The 17511-nt window shown below is 43.7% G+C and overlaps 1 protein-coding gene across 1 annotated transcript in view; it reads right to left on the reverse strand.

Annotated features, from left to right (window-relative positions):
* ADCY1 (adenylate cyclase 1) overlaps positions 1–17511 on the reverse strand; it is a 252600-nt gene that overhangs the window by 60671 nt on the left and 174418 nt on the right. The window contains exon 12 of the mRNA XM_023544192.2: positions 407–496. Coding sequence (XP_023399960.2) covers positions 407–496 — 90 coding nt within the window. The remainder of the gene's footprint in view (positions 1–406; positions 497–17511) is intronic.

Raw genomic sequence — 17511 nt, forward strand, 5'->3', positions numbered from 1 at the left:
CTCCCTGCTCTGACCCTCACTGGCACCACCAGCCCTTCTGACCCCTGCACCTGGCCACTTCGAAGCCTTGCAAGGGCTTGGTACACTGCTGCCTAAGGTGGAAGCCACTCAGGTTTGGACTCCGTGGTACCATCATCCAACCCCCACCCCTTGGGTCCAACCTGCCACGGATGTGCCCAGCTTCCATTCTCCACACCTGAGGGGTGGTGTCCTTTCCCCTCAGATAAAGCTCCTCCCCTCCTACGCATCTGTTGACTTCCTCCCTTTGCCCCTAAGGCACCACCCACCCTCCTAGGCCTGGCTCTCTAGGAGGCACCTCTGCTTGGCTCTAGGTCTTCCTTCGTCCTGGGACATCTCTAAACCTATCACCCAACTCCAGCTCTTTTTGCCAGCTAAAAATACATACCATACATCCTTGGGCCACTGAATAGATTAAGACCACGATGAAGATACACAAGGTGGTACGGATCTGAATCGTCAGGCACCCTGGAAAACACTGACCAATAAAATACTTTAAAAGTATCGCTTTATTACAAAGTTGATTCACATACAAAGTGAGCAATCACACAGTAAGGAGGTGTACAAAATACGTTGAATGCTGCTGCTTCTCACCCTCTTTATTCATCTTCTACAATCATTTCTTGGTTGTTTTCACAAATTTATTCTCCCAGGTGAAAAACTTGCCAAAAAAGAAACAAAACAAAACACCTGAGCTCTTCAAATGAAAAACAACAGCTCCCCTCCCCCACACTGAGTTTGATTGGGATTGCAATTAACTGAATAGATTAACTTGGGGAGACCTGACATTTTTATAATATTTAATCATTCCATTTCAAAATGGTAACAATTTCCATTTATTTGTCTCATTTTTTATATGATTTGATTAAATCTTATCATACGATTCTTGTTATTCTTAGAAATTTTATTTTAAACCTATTTACTTTGAATACATTTTGAGATATTCAATAGGCAATTTCACAGATATAATTCAGAAGCCCTTTCTACACTCACACTCCTGAAATGCAAAATAAAAACGATCATCAACACTCACAGGGCCCTCACAGGTGACAACCACAGTCAGCAATGACGGTGGGGGTGGCGAGGCAGGACTGTTCTGAGCAGTCCACATGGACTGAACCCTTCACCCCCAGTCCTGTCAGGTCAGATCCTACTGCCCCTGCTTAGCAGTGGAGGGAAATGAGGCCCCGAGATCACCAAGCCCAACGTCACTTATTCCTACGGATGGGGAAACAAAGTGACTTATTCAAGATCATGCAGCTGGAGAGATACACCTGGATCCCAATTCTAGGTTACCTAGGTCCTCACGTTCTTCTTTTTCACAGAAACACCAGTCCCCCAAACCTTCTCAGAAAAAAGAGCTGCTCTGTAGCGGTCTAGGCCAAAACTTTTTAGTGACCTTAGCTTAACTCATTTTGTCCTGTTCTCATCTCTGACTCAGCCCATGGCAGCTATGTGGTTCCCATCCCATTAGACAAGACATAAAGCCAGCTCTTTCACTCATTTCACAGACACCAGCAGAGCTTCCCACTAGCCAGATCTGTCCCCAGAGCCTGCACGGTGGGTGAGGCCTGCCATGAGTGGGATCCAGGAAAGAGTTGATGTCTCAGTTACCTAGTGCTGTTATATCAGAAATACCATAAAAGGGTGGCTTTAAAGGACAGAAATTTTTTTTCTCACAGTCTAGGAGGCTAGAAGTCCAAATTCAGGGCACCGGCTCTAGGGAAAGGCTTTCTTTCTCTGTTGGCTCTGGGGAAGGTCCTTGTCTCTTCAACTTCTGTTTCCTGGTTCCTTGGAGATCTCCATGTGGCTTGGCATCTATCTTCCCCCATTTCTGCTTGCTTACTCTGCTCCTTTTATATCTTGTAAGAGACTGACTCAAAACACACTCTATACTAACACTACCTCATTAACAAAGACAAACCATTCCCAAGCATATAATTATAAGCATAGAGGTTAGGATTTACAACCATATTTTGTGGGGACACAATTCAATCCATAACAGTCAGTTATCAGAAGATGGAAATCTCCTGAAGGAGGAGTCCTCAGAGGGAGGATGTCCTCAGAGGGAGGAGCCCTCAGAGGGAGGAGTCCTCAAAGGGTGGAGTGCTCAAAGGGAATATGTCCCCAGAGGGAAAATGTGCTCAGAGGGAGAAGTCCTCGGAGCGGGGAGCCTTAGAGGGAGGGGTCCTCAACGGAGTGCTCAGACAGAGGAGACTCAGAGGGGGGATATCCTTATACGGGAGTGCTGGTATAAAAGGGAGTGGTAGTACTACCAGGAGCAGAGCAGAGAGGGGAAAGCTACTCAGGGTGAGGGACTGGTGTGTGCAATGACTCAGGTATGGAATGCTTAATGGCAACTGTTATGGATTGACTTGTGTCCCTCAGAAGGATATGTTGAAGTCCTTACTCCTGATACTTGTAAATGGGACCTTGTTTGGGGAAATAGGGATTTCTCTTTGTAGATGTTACCAGTTAATAGTTGGATAGGACCTAACTTTTCCTTTTATAAAAAAGGAATCGCTCACAGGGGGAAGATAGAAGCAGATGTATTTATACGCAGCAGAAGAATGCCAGGGATTACTGGCAGCCTCTAGAAACTAGGAGAGAGGCAAGGAACAGTTCCTCTCTCAATGCCCCTAAAGGAATCAACATAGTCACAGACCCTGATTTGGACTTCTAGCATCCGAAACCATGAGAAAATACATTTCCACCTTTTAAAGCCACCCACTTAGAGGTATTTTGTTATGGCAGCCCTGGGGTGCTCGGGCTAAGCCATGTGACACCACCATTTGCCAAGGTCCAAATGACCAGATGTGTGTGATTTCCAACGGGCAAATTCACAGCCAATAAGGACAATAAGGAAGGAGCCCTGGTGGCACAGAGGTTAAGCGCTTGCCTGCTAACCAAAAGATCAGTGGTTCAAACCCATCAGCTGCTCCACAGGAAAAATATGTGGCAGTCTGCTTCCATAAAGACTTACAGCCTTGGAAACCCTAAGGGGCAGTTCTACTTTGTCTTAAAAGGTCGCTAAGAGTCGGAATCAACTCGACAGCAGCAGGTAAGCAAAGCACAGTAAGTACAACCCACGAGAGTGAACTCTCCAGAACCGTTCTTTCTCTTCTTTGGGCTCTCTTGATTGGACACCAAACAAGAAAAATTGCAATTACTCATCTAGTATTTTTTAATTCATAGATTTTTAATCATTAATACATGGATTGATTCACTTAACGACTATTTGCTCAACTTCCAGCAGTGTGCCAAGATAGTACTATACTCCCTGTTAGCAATGGTACCAATGAACTACCCACAGGCCAAGACGTTATAATCATTTATAGTCTCATTTCACTATGATATCAACAACACTGTGGAGGCAGGCCAGGAAGCATTATTTTTTTCCCAATGCAGTGAGCACTGGTTGGCTGCTCCCCAGCATCTATTCCTCTCTCCCATCTTGTCAACAATACATAGCATTTCATTCAAGTAGCCAATGTTTACACAAAGCCCATATGCTTCAGGGGCTGGTGAGCCCACCCCAGCCACCTGAGGGTCCTGATTACCCGTTGCTGTTGAGTCAATCTCAACTCATAGCGACCATATAGGACAGAGCAGAACCGCCACATAGGGTTTCCAAGGAGTGGCTGGTGGATTCAAACTGCCAACCTTTTGTTTAGCAGCCAAGCTCTTAACCGCTGTGCCACCAGGGCTCCTTAGGGCCCTGCTTAGTTAAAGATAATCAGCACATTCCATTGCCAGGCTGGCTATGGAAGAGGTAGTGACACGACTTAGGTCAACAAGAGAAAAAGGGATGCTTGGCATTGTGATGTGTCAACTTGGCCAGGCTAAACTGCATTTCCCAGAATCCCCACCCCCATGTATATCCAGTTAGGGAAATGTGTGTGTGAAAACTACCCTCTGTGGACTTACAGAAGGCCTTATCCTCCATCATGTCACAGCCAATGAAGTACAACAATGGGTCCATACTTATAGAATTCACTGGTCTTACCATGTTTCCCATCAACAGCTGGCTTGACAGAAAGGTAGGGAAAGCCTTTTGAAAACTCAGTTACAGTGCCAACTAGGTGGCGGCATCTTGAAGGGCTGGAGTAACACCCAGCTCTAAGTCAGCATCCAACACAGGCAGTACTTGTTTCCTGGCTTTGCACAGTACTACAGGACCATAAAAACAACCATGCTAACTGAAACTGTGTAAAATGAGCTTAATAATCAATGGGGAATTTTAAGATTGTTCCATAGCCTTTAAAACTTTTTGTTAAAACATTAAAAACTCTTTTAGTGTGTTGCTTATAGAGAAACAGTACATCTAATATTTATTTAGTACACTTGTGATAGGTCTAATTTTAAAATGAGCCTCCAAGATTTCCTGCCCTAATTCCTGGGACAGTGACTACGATGAGATATCATGCCAATGATTATGCTACATTACATGGAAAAAAAGGTGTTTTAGATGTAATTACGGTAATTAATCAGCTGGCTTTGAGTTAATCAGGAAGGAGATTATCCAAGTACATATGATCTAATCACACGAGCCCTTCAGTACCAGAGTATTCACCCACTGGTGTCAGAAGGGGAAGTCAGAGGGTCTGAAGCATGAAAAGGACTCAACATGCCACTGCTGGCTAGAAGATGGGAAGAGGCAACGTGCAAGGACTGGTGAGAAGGGCCCAGCCAGCAGTCAGCAAGGAAACAGGGGCCTCAGTCCTACACTGGCTGGAACTGGAGTCTGACAACAGCCTTTATGAGCCTGGAAGCAGATTCCTCCCCAGAGCCTCCTGATAAATGCCTGGCTGACACCTTGACTTTGGCCTTGTGAGATCCCAAGGTGACTTCTGACTACGGCCCTGTGAGCTCATAAATGGGTGTTGTTTTATACCACTGTGTTTGTGATAATTTGTCACTAGCAATAGAAAATGCATACAGATTTTGGTGCCTGAAGTGTGGAGGTGCCAAAACAAATACCCTAAATGTGGAAGTGGCTTTGGAATACAGCGGTAGGTACAGGTGGAAGAATTTTGAGGGGCACGGTAGAAAAAGTGTGTCCATGCTTCCCCCCACATTATACCCTTCTTTCTTTTCTCTGCCTGCCCTGCAGATGTCAAACTCTACCACAGTGACTGTTTAACCAGCCCCACAGCTGTATAAAAGTCAAATCCCTTTACGGAGTCCTTTACGTATAGGGCACATACATATATATTCTAGTGGTTCTGCTTCTCTGCTGGAACCCTGGCTGATACAGGACAGGTTTGCCAGAAGCAACTGCAAAGAAGGCTTTCATTCTCCTCAGAGGCCGGAGGGACATCCTGCTCCCCCTGGTGTGTGTATGGGGGCGGGGGCGAGGCGTGAAGTAGGGCCTGCTGACATCTTTTTGGCTCTTCATGGGTAGCCAGTCTTAGGATGGGCTGGCACTGCAGGTGCAGTCAGAGGACCCAGAAAGCAAGAGGCCTTGGATGGTAGGACTGAGTTATTGAATAAAACCAGCGCTAAGCCCTCCCTTCCTCTGGTTTTTCTGAACACATGAGTCAATAATTCCCTTATCATTTCAGTCACTTTGAATTGGATGCTCACTTCCTCACAAAATAACAATTGCTCCAAGTACTTTACAGAGGAGGCAGCTGTGTGGGGCTGCATACGTTTCCAGAGCACACGGTACGTGAGTAGCGTATTTAAGAGCTCCTTTGTTTGATACTGAGTATTTTTTCAACATATGATTAAAAAATGTTTTTTAATCAAATAGACAAGAGCTAAAATGTTTTCCTAGTAATTGAATAACGACGATCACAAGGACCAAAATGGAGTTAGGTCTTTTTCCTGTGGGTGCTCAGAAGAGCAGGAATATACAATACAAGGAGGGTTATCTTTTAAGACTGAGTGATTTTTTTTTCTTTTTTAAAGAATCCATTTGGGTGACACTTATCAGCATATTACCCACACTCTTTTTCATAAGCAAAACAAAAAATAATTTCCACAAATAAAAAACAGCATGGAAAGTAGCTTGTAGTAATACAGAAAAAAAGATGGCTGTTCTGATGTGAACAAATGGAAAATTCCCTCAGGAACATGACCTACAAGTAGTCAGGCATCGACCCAGTGGGCTGTTGCCAACACCTTCAAAGCATGCTGTCAGCACATGTGCACAGGGCAGTGACATGAGTTTTCACAAAGCAATTCTGTACCCAGGGAATGCGGGCATCTGGGAGCCAGCCCTGCAAATGAGGCAACTGTGTGACGAGACCACAGAGCACAACTGGGATGCAGCAGGCCAAATCTGAGAACAAAACAGATGACCTCTTCAGAGAAAGGAAGCCGAGACGTGGTAGAGTGAATCGGAGGAAAACCAGTGTCTTGGCCTCTAAAAGGGCAACGCCCATATCCTCTCAGTTTGTCAAACTGTAGTGGCTTGCATGTTGTTATGATGCTTGGAACTATGCCACCAGTATTTCAAATACCAGCAGGGTCACCCACGGTGGACATGTTTCAACAGAGCATCCAGGCTAAGATACACTAGGAAGAGAAGCCTAGCTATCTAGTTCTGAAAATTAGCCAACAAAAACCCTATGGATCCCAAGAGAACAGTGTCGAACATAGTGCTGGAAGATGAGCCCCCTAGGTTGGAAGGTACTACAATAGCTGCAAAAGTGGACCTGAGCATACGAGTGATCATGAAGAGGGCACAGAACAGGGCAATATTTTGTTCTGTTGTACACTGGGTCTCCCTGAGTCAGAACAACTTGATGGAAACTAACAGCAACAACATAGAAGGTCAACCCTAACACACCCAGGGAAGGCACTGGGAAATGATGCTTCCATTGTTCATGAGGTATATGGCTGGAGGATTTCAATGATTTAGACACGCTCAACCAACAGGAATATTTTTAAATGAATAAATTTTCACTACGTTTGGTGATGGCACAGCTCATCTCCTAATGCCTCCAGCAGTGAACGTGCTCTCAGCTTTGCCTCCAGACTACGCAAGGTGTGAAGGAACCTGGAAGGATGTGGGACGGCCCCTTGCATTAGGCAGCACATCCAAATGAGAGACAGGCAAGCCCATGAGTCTTAGAATGCAAGAGAAAGATTGCTTGCCTGAAGGGAGCAGTGGCCTTCAGACATTTTGAAGCAGGTATTTTTTTTTTTTTTTTTATCAAACTAGGAAATGTATTTTGTATCATCACCCAGACACACACTCAACAGAAACCAAAACTCCCAAGACACAATACTTCCTTACTACATCTGATGTTTGAGGACATCTTTAAATTCACCTCTACTCCATTTTTAAACAGAGCTTTTCACACCTCACTAAACTGATCTCACAACCCCACCAGTCAGTTGCAATTTGAAGTTTTAAAAATACTGCCTTAAAGTATGCTAAGTAAGCAGAGCTTTATCCCACAGACTTGCTCTGGGGAGCCGCTGGTGGGTCACATAGGACACCCACGTGACAGGAAAGGGACAGGAAGGCCAGCCAGGAGGCCTGTGTGTGTATGCGGAATGTTCTCCATTCCCAGGGGCTAAAATGAAACCGTGTGTTTTTCCTCCACTCAGTGCCCTCCTCTCCCCTCTGAGGAGATCTGCTGCTTGTTTTATAACTTTCCAGTCACCTTCAGTTCCTCAGAGTCCATCTAGTTTAGAACTCTGACCTCTAAATGGTTGCAAATCTCTTCTCCTTCCCCTCCCCTGGCCACTCCTGCTGTGGCCTGGGGGCCTGGGTGTGGTAAAAGCATGGGGTAGGGTAACAGGGCCTTTGCATTTCTACCCACCCCAGCCTAGCACCTGAGCATAGTCAGGCCCTGCCTTGAGCAGCACCAGGACAGGAAGATGGCCTACCCATCCCACCCATCGAGCCCAGTGCCTTAGCTTAGAGAACCTCAGAAGGCAATCTCTAAACAGCTCAGATCTGCTCCAGAAAGGAGACTGGAGAATGGAGAAAACAAGCCAGAACCCAGGTCTTCCAGCACCAGGCAGAGGTACAAAGCATGAGGAGCTTCAAGTCAACAGAAGCAGCATTCCTGACTGCACCTGGCTCAGTCCCCCTCTCCACAGATGCCTGGTGTCTCCTGGAGTCCAGTCCAGCCCACACTTCCCTGAATTCCTGACTGTTCCTCCTCTCTGCCCAGCCATCCAGACCTCCCCTGGGTTTGCCCAGCAGCTTCCCCTGACGTTCCTGCACCCAAGGCCAGCAGGGCTACAAGAACATCACTCGGCTAAGAGCCCCGGCAGTCACAGTTGCTGCCTTAGCTGTGTCCTCCACCACAGCATGTCCAGCTCTGCCCCTGTGATGAGATTAATTACTTTTGTGTATGGCCTTTCTAGCCACGGTCTTGCAACTCCCACCCAGGTGATTGTGTCATAGGGTAATTGTGGCCTACCAAGGGGGCTGGTCAGTTGTGCCTTAAAAGAGAGCTAATTCCAGAGCAGAAGGAGGAGTCTACTACCACCACCAAAGAAGGAGGGACAAGCAGGAGACACCCAGTAGCAGAGACCTGGCAGTAGGAGACAGCAAGATAGGCTTCCCAGCCCACAGAGAGAGAAAGCTGAGTGCCTTTGAGCAGAGACTGAGGGCCAGGGAGAGGTGAGCCTGTGAGCACAGCTGGGGAGAGGCTAACCTGATGGAAGAACTGTGTCCTGAGTATTCTTGAGCCTGAACTATAAGTATTACTTCCCTAATAAAACCCATAGAAACCCTGGTAGCAGAGTGGTTAAGTGCTACGACTGCTAACCAAAAGGTCGGCAGTTCAAATCCACCAGGCGCTCCTTGGAAACTCTATGGGGCAGTTCTACTCTGTCCTGTATGGTTGCTATGAGTTGGACTTGTGAGTACGGTCTGTGAATTCTGTGCGACCACTGCAATGCATTCGAACTGCCGACTTTTTGGTTAGAAGCCTAGCTCTTAACCACTGCCCCACCAGGGTTCCTGAGGGTCCTGCTTAGCTAATCAGCACATTCCATTGCCAGGCTGGCTATGGAAGAGGTAAAGAGTAGAGACTGCTGTGGGAGGGACAGTTGTCAGAAGTGGTAGAGATGGCAGAGAGGCGGTGCTTAGAAGCCTAGCTCTTAACCACTGCCCCACCAGGGTTCCTGAGGGTCCTGCTTAGCTAATCAGCACATTCCATTGCCAGGCTGGCTATGGAAGAGGTAAAGAGTAGAGACTGCTGTGGGAGGGACAGTTGTCAGAAGTGGTAGAGATGGCAGAGAGGAGGTGCGTCTGACCTCTACCTCACAGGAATCAGCCTTGGGCTGTTGATCTTAATTCTCCTTCCCCCTCGAGGTCAGAGGAGATCAGACACTGCGTTCAAGCCATTTTTACAGCCTCCTTCCCCAACCCTCATCCTGCCCTCCAGGCCTGCCCCACTGCCTGAAAACAGCCTTGTTCACCACCCTCACGATCTCTTGATACCCCCGCTTTCCTTCAGGACTAACAAAATTAGCCCCATCCCTATTCCAGGGAGAGGGGTGCTGTTAGTCCTTTCCCTAGTCTTATTTTACTTAAAAACACTTAAATGAGCCTATTATCTGCCAGACTCTGCTCCAACTGAAAACTAAACCCACTGCCATCAAATCGATTCAAACTCATCGCAACACTATAGGACAGAGTAGAACTGCCCCATAGGGTTTCCAAACCTGTAAATTTTTTTTTTTTTAATAATTTTTTTGTGCTTTAAGTGAAAGTTTACAAATCAAGTCAGTCTCTCACAGAAAAACCCATATACACCTTGCTACACACTCCCAATTACTCTTCCCCCCCCCCTTTTTTAATGAGACAGCCTGCTCTCTCCCTCCACTCTCTCTTTTCATGTCCCTTTCGCCAGCTTCTAACCCCCTCCACCCTCTCATCTCCCCTCCAGGCAGGAGATGCCAACATAGTCTCAAGTGTCCACCTGATCCAAGAAGCTCACTCCTCACCAACAACCCTCTCCAATCCATTGTCCAGTCCAATCCATGTCTGAAGAGTTAGCTTTGGGAATGGTTCCTGTTCTGGGGCAACAGAAGGTCTGGGGGCCACGACCACCGGGGTCCTTCCAGTCTCAGTCAGACCATTAAGTCTGATCTTGTGAGAATTTGGGGTCTGCATCCCACTGCTCTCCTGCTCCCTCAGGGGTTCTCTGTTGTGTTCCCTGTCAGGGCAGTCATCTGTTGTAGCCGGGCACCATCTAGTTCTTCTGGTCTCAGGATGATATAGTTGCTGGTTCATGCGGCCCTTTCTGTCTCTTGGGCTCATAATCACCTTGTGTCCTTGGTGTTCTTCATTCTCCTTTGATCCAGGTAGGTTGAGACCAATTGATGCATCTTAGATGGCTGCTTGCTACCATTTAAGACCCAGATGCCACTCTTCAAAGTGGGATGCAGAATGTTTTCTTAATAGGTTTTATTATGCCAATTGACTTAGATGTCCCCTGAAACCATGGTCCCCAGACCCCTGCCCCTGCTACGCTGGCCTTCGAAGCATTCAGTTTATTCTGGAAACTTCTTTGCTTTTGGTTTAGTCCAATTGTGCTGACGTCCCCTGTATTGTGTGCTGTCTTTCCCTTCACCTAAAGTAGTTCTTATCTACTAATTAGTGAATACCCCTCTCCCACCCTCCCTCCCCCCTCTCATAACCACAAAGGAATGTTTTCTTCTCAGTATAAACTATTTCTCAAGTTCTTATAAGAGTGGTCTTATACAGTATTTGTCCTTTTGCAACTGACTAATTGCACTCACCATAATGCCTTCCAGGTTCCTCCATATTATGAAATGTTTCACAGATTCCTCACTGTTCTTTATCAATGCGTAGTATTCCATTGTGTGAATATACCATAATTTATTTATCCATTCATCCATTGATGGGCACCTTGGTTGCTTCCATGCTTTTGCTATTGTAAACAGTGCTGCAATAAACATGGGTGTGCATATATCTGTTCATGTAAAGGTTCTTATTTCTCTAGGATATATTCAAAGGAGTGGGATTGCTGCATCGTATGGTAGTTCTATTTCTAACTTTTTAAGGCAGCACCAAATCGATTTCCAAAGTGGTTGTACCATTTGACATTCCCACCAGCAGTGTAGAAGTGTTCCAATCTCTCCACAGCCTTTCCAACATTTATTATTTTGTGTTTTTTGGATTAATGCCAGACTTGATGGAGTGAGATGAAATCTCATTGTAGGTTTGATCTGCATTTCTCTAATGGCTAATGATCATGAATATTTCCTCATATATCTGTTAGCTACCTGAATGTGTTTTTAGTGAAGTGTCTATTCGTATCTTTTGCCCATTTTTTAATTGGGTTATTTGTCTTTTTGCAGTTGAGTTTTTGCAGTATCATGTAGATTTTAGAGATCAGACGCTGATCAGAAATGTCATAGCTAAAAACTTTTTCCCAGTCTATAGGTAGTCTTTTTACTCTTTTGGTGAAGTCTTTGGATGAGCATAAGTATTTGATTTTTAGGAGCTCCCAGTTATCTAGTTTTTCTTCTATATTCTTTATAATGTTTTCTATACTGTTTATGCCATGTATTAGGGCTCCTAAAGTTGTCCCTATTTTTAGTTCCATGATCTTTATTGCTTTAGATTTTATATTTAGGTCTTTGATCCATCTTGAGTTAGTTTTTGTGCACGGAGTGAGGTATGGGTCTTGTTTCTTTTTTTTGCAGATGGATATCCAGTTATGCCAGCACCATTTGTTAAAAAGACTGTCTTTTCCCCATTTAACTGTTTTGGAGCCTTTGTCAAATATCAACTGCTCATATGTGGATGGATTTATGTCTGGATTCTCAATTCTGTTCCATTAGTCTATGTATCTGTTGTTCTACAAGTACCAGGCTGTTTTGACTACTGTGGTGGTATAATAGGTTCTAAAATCAGGTAAAGTAAGGCCTGCCACTCTGTTCTTCTTTTTCAGTAATGCCTTATTTATCCAGGGCCTCTTTCCCTTCCATATGAAATTGGTGATTTGTTTCTCCATCTCATTAAAGAATGTCCTTGGGATTTGGATCAGAATTGCATTAAATGTACAGATAGCTTTTGGTAGAACAGACATTTTTATAATGTTAAGTCTTCCTATCCACGAGCAAGGTATGTTTTTCCACTTATATAAGTCTCTTTTGGTTTCTTGCAGAAGTGTACTGTAGTTTTCTTTGTATAAGTCTCTTACATGTCTAGTAAGATTTATTCCTAAGTATTTTATCTTCTTGGGGGCTACTGTAAATGGCACTGATTTGGTGATTTCCTCTTCGACGTTCTTTTTGTTGGTGTAGAGGAATCCAAATGATTTTTGTATGTTTATCTTGTACCCCGATACTCTGCTGAACTCTTCTATTAGTTTCAGTAGTTTTCTGGAGGATTCCTTAGGGTTTTCTGTGTATAAGATCATGTCATCTGCAAGTACAGATACTTTTACTTCTTCCTTGCCCATCTGGATGCCCTTTATTTCTTTATCTAGCCTAATTGCTCTGGCTAGAACTTCCTGCGCAATGTTGAATAAGAGTAGTGATAAAGGGCATCCTTGTCTGGTTCCCGATCTCAATGGGAATGTTTTCAGGCTCTCTCCATTTAGAGTGATGTTGGCTGTTGGCTTTGTATAAATGCCCTTTATTATGTTGAGAAATTTTCCTTCTATTCCTATTTTGCTGAGAGTTTTTATCATGAATGAGTGTCGGACTTTGTTAAAAGCCTTTTCTGCATCAATTGATAAAATCATGTGATTCTTCTCTTTTGTTTTATTTATGTGGTGGATTACATTAATTGTTTTTCTAATGTTGAACCATCCCTGCATATCTGATATGAATCCCACTTGGTCATGGTGAATTATTTTTTTTGATATGTTGTTAAATTCTATTGGCTAGAATTTTGTTGAGGATTTTTGCGTCTAAGTTCATGAGGGATATAGGTCTGTAATTTTCTTTTTTTGTGGTGTCTTTACCTGGTTTTGGTATCAGAGACATGCTGGCTTCATAGAATAAGTTTGGGAGTATTCCATCCTTTTCTATGCTCTGAAATACCTTTAGTAGTAGTGGTGTTAACTCTTCTCTGAAAGTTTGGTAGAGCTCTACAGTGAAGCTGTCCGGACCAGGGCTTTTTTTTGTTGGGAGTTTTTTGATTACCGTTTCAATCTCTTCTTTTGTTATGGGTCTATTTAGTTGTTCTTCCTCTGTGTGTGTTAGTTTAGGTAGGTAGTATGTTTCTAGGAATTCATCCATTTCTTCTAGGTTTTCAAATTTGTTTGAGTATAGTTTTTCATAGTAATCTGATATGATTCTTTTCATTTCAGTTGGGTCTGTTGTAATATTGCCTATCTCATTTCTTATTTGGGTTATTTGCTTCCTCTCCTATTTTTCTTTTGTCAGTTTGGCCAATGGTTTATCAATTTTGTTGAGCTTTTCAAAAAAACAGCTTTTGGTCTTGTTAATTCTTTCAATTGTTTTTCTGTTTTCTATTTCATTTAGTTCAGCTGTAATTTTTATTGTTTTCTTCTGGTGCCTGTGGGTTTCTTTGTTGCTCTCTTTCTACTTGTTCAAGTTGTAGGGATAGTTCTTTGATTTTGGCCCTTCTTTTTGGATGTGTGCATTTATTAATATATATTGGCCTCTGAGCACCGCTTTTGCTGTGTCCCAAAGGTTCTGATAGGAAGTATTTTCATTTTCATTGGATTCTATGAATTTCTTTATTCCATCCTTAATGTCTTCTATAATCCAGTCTTTTTTGAATAGGGTATAGTTCAGTTTCCAAGTGTTTGATTTCTTTTCCCTGATTTTCCTGTTATTGATTTCCACTTTTATGGCCTTATGGTCAGAGAAGATGCTTTGTAATATTTCAATGTTTTGGATTCTGCTAAGGCTTGCTTTATGGCCTAATATGTGGTCTAATCTAGAGACTGTTCCATGTGCACTAGAAAAGAAAGTATACTTGGTTGCTGTTGCGTGGAGTGTTCTGTATATGTCTACGAGGTCAAGTTGGTTGATTGTGGCATTTAGATCTGCCGTGTCTTTACTGAGCTTCTTTCTGGATGTCCTGTCCTTCACCGAAAGTGGTGTGTTGAAGTCTCCTACTATTATTGTGGAGCTGTCTATCTCACGTTTCAATGCCGATAGAGTTGTTTTACGTATCTTGCAGCCCTGTCATTGGGTGGATAAATATTTAATATGGTTATATCTTCTTGGTATATTGTGCCTTTAATCATTAAATAGTGTCCTTCCTTATCCTTTCTGATGGATTTAACTTTAAAGTCTATTTTGTCAGAAATTAATATTGCCACTCTTGCTCTTTTTTGATTGTTGTTTGCTTGATATATTTTTTCCATCCTTTGAGTTTTAGTTTGTTTGTGTCTCTAAGTCTAAGGCATGTCTCTTCTAGGCAGCATATAGACGGATCTTGTTTTTTAATCCATTCTGCCACTCTCTGTCTCTTTATTGGTGCATTTAGTCCATTTACATTCAGGGTAATTATGGATAGGTATGAATTTAGTGCTATCATTTTGATGTCTTTTTTTGTGTGTTGACAGCTTCTTTTTCCCACTTGATCTGATGTGCTGAGTAGATTTTCTTTATGTATTGTCCTTTCCTCATATTTGTTGTTGTTGATTTTGTTTCTGCTGAGTCTGTATCTTTCCCTTCTATTTTATTTTGATGAGTACGTAGGTTGTCTCCTTTGTGGTTACCTTATTATTTACCCCTATTTTTCTAAATTTAAAACTTTTATTTCTTTGTATCACCATATCTTCCTCTCCATATGGAAGATGTATGATTACATTTCTTAGTCCCTCTGCATTATTTTAATGTTGTCTGCTTTTATATAATAACATCGCCGTTACCCTGCATTGGCCTTTTTTTTTTTTTTTTTTAATCTCGCTTTTTTTTTTGATTTCCCTGTCTGGGTTGACTTCTGGTTGCTCTGCCCAGTGTTCTAGTCTTGGGTTGATACCTGATATTATTGATTTTCTAAGCAAAGAACTCCCTTTAGTATTTCTTGTAGTTTTGGTTTGGTTTTTACGAATTCCCTCAACTTGTGTTTATCTGGAAATGTCTTAATTTCACCATCATATTTAAGAGACAGTTTTGATGGATATATGATTCTTGCAGGCAATTTTTTTCCTTCAGTTTTTCAAATATGTCATCCCACTGCCTTCTTGCCTGAGTGGTTTCTCCCGAGTAGTCTGAGCTTATTCTTATTGGCTCTCCTTTGTAGGTAACTTTTCTTTTATCCCTTGCTGTTCTTATAATTGTCTCTTTATCTTTGCTTTTGGCAAGCTTGATTATAGTATGCCTTGGTGACTTTCCTTTAAGATCTACCTCATGTGGAGTTTGATGAGCATCTTGGATAGACATCTTCTCATCTTTCACGATATCAGGGAAGTTTTCTGCCAACAAATCCTCAACAACTTTCTCTGTATTTTCTGTTATCCCTCCCTTTTCTGGTACTCCAATCACTCGTAGGGTATTTCTCTTGATAGAGTCCCACATGATTCTTAAGGTTTCTTCATTTTTTTAATTCTTTTATCTGATTTTTCTTCAAATATATTAGTGCCAAGTGATTTATCTTCGAGTTCAGAAATTCTAGCTTCTACTTGCTCAATTCTGCTCCTCTGACTTTCTATTATCTAATTCTGTAATTTTCTTGTTAATCTTCTGAATTTCTGAATGCTGTCTGTCTATGGATTTTTCCAGCTTATTAAACTTTTCCTTATGTTCCTGAATAATCTTTCTAATTTCTTCAGTTGCTTTATCTGTGTGTTCCTTGGCTTGTTCTGCGTATTGCCTCAGTTCCTTCCTGATGTCTTGAAGGGTTCTGTATATTAAACTTTTGTATTCTGCATCTGGTAAATCCAAGAATGCACTTTCATCTAAAAGATCCCTGGATTCTTTGTTTTGAGAGCCTGTTGAGGTGATCATGGCCTGTTTCTTTATGTGACTTGATATTGACTGTTGTCTGCGAGCCATCTATAAGTTATCGTATTAGTTTATGCTTGTTTACTGTGTCATAGCTGCTTGCTTTGTTTTGTTTTGGTATACCCCTATGGGTTGCTTGAGTGAGCTAGCTTGATTATTTTCACCTTTGGAGCTCTGGTGTCCTGTCCCCAGCTGGCTAGAGCTGTTATGAGGTATATCAGTCTAGTAGTCCATTCAGTTGCCTTGTATGAATTCAGCTCAGTTTTCTAGGTAGCTGATATCAAGTGTGTGGCATAGGCTCTGTCCTACAGTCTCAGAGGGGCAGGGGTGATTGGCATATATACTGGTATCTGACTGCAGCAGGGGGTCACGCTCTGAACAAGGCAGGGGGCTGAGAACCGACCCCAAGTGTCTCTGAGGAAAACGCGTCTCTGTTCCCTAGAGCGTGCTGGGGTGGGTTCTGCAGAGGGATCACGGGCACCCAAAGTTTGTTGTAAGGACTGGGAGGTAGCAGTTATTTTTGGACCCCTGTCACGGGTGGCTGGGTGACCTGAGTGGAGCTAACAGCCCTTAGGTCCCTGTTGTGGGTAGGTGAGGACCTTGTTTAAAGGGCAAAGCAATGTCAAATGTCAAATACCCACCTCTCCACCTCACAGCTGAAATGGTTGGAGTTTGCCAACAAGGGCCTGTTGTCCCAAAATAGGCCCATACAGGTCCATGCAGATGGGAAAGGTGCTCAAGGTTCACGGACATTTTATGCCTGGACAGGAGCAGCTTCTGTCCTGAGCTCCCCCAGTTAATGGAGCTAGCAAATTATCTTTTCCCCCCAGTTACAAATTTTTTCCTTCCCCAAGGCCGGGAGGATGGCTCTATGTCCTCACCAGGGTCTATCTCAGTCCCAGGGATTCAGCTACTAAAGCCGGCTTGGGGGTGGGGGGCGGGGCGCGGTAAAATATATGCAAGTACTTAGCTTTTGCCGAGAGTGCCCTTCTCCTCAGGTCCCGAAGGTGTGAGTGTGCTGTGTGGCTGCTGCTTCTCCCTGAGGAAACTGCGGCAGAACGCTAAGACCAACCCGCCGCCGCCACCGCTCTGGGAATGGTGCCTGAGGGCTCCCAGCGATTCAGGTTCGTCAACTCCTCTCCGCTTCTGAAAGGTCTCTTCCTTCCCCTGCCCCTCAGTTTGTTGTCTGAGCTTGCCTTTGATGCTCAGGGCTCCCAGCTTGTCACAAATATACTCGTTTCACTTGTTTTGGGGGGGGGTCTTTGTTGTAAAGAGGGCTTGACGGAAGCGTCTGTCTGTACCGCCATCTTGGCTCCGCCTCCCCCAAAGCTCTAAATCTTTACAGAAGTAAACTGCCACATCTTTCTCTTGTGGAGCAGCTGGTGGGTCTGAACCACCAACCTTTTGGTTAGCAGCCAAGTGCTTGAACCACTGTGCCAGCGGGGCTCCCTACCCTGCTCCAAGTGCCTTACGAATGTTAACTCCTTTAATTTTCACATCAAGGTAATGAGGTGGGGATTAGTACTGCCCCATTCAGCAGAGGATGAGACTGAAGCCCAGTGAGCTGAAGCACTGCCCAGGGTCCCAGAGCTGGTACACACCCTCTAGACATGG

Source organism: Loxodonta africana, chromosome 8, assembly GCF_030014295.1.
Source record: "Loxodonta africana isolate mLoxAfr1 chromosome 8, mLoxAfr1.hap2, whole genome shotgun sequence".
In the NCBI taxonomy this organism is placed as follows: Eukaryota; Metazoa; Chordata; class Mammalia; order Proboscidea; family Elephantidae; genus Loxodonta; species Loxodonta africana.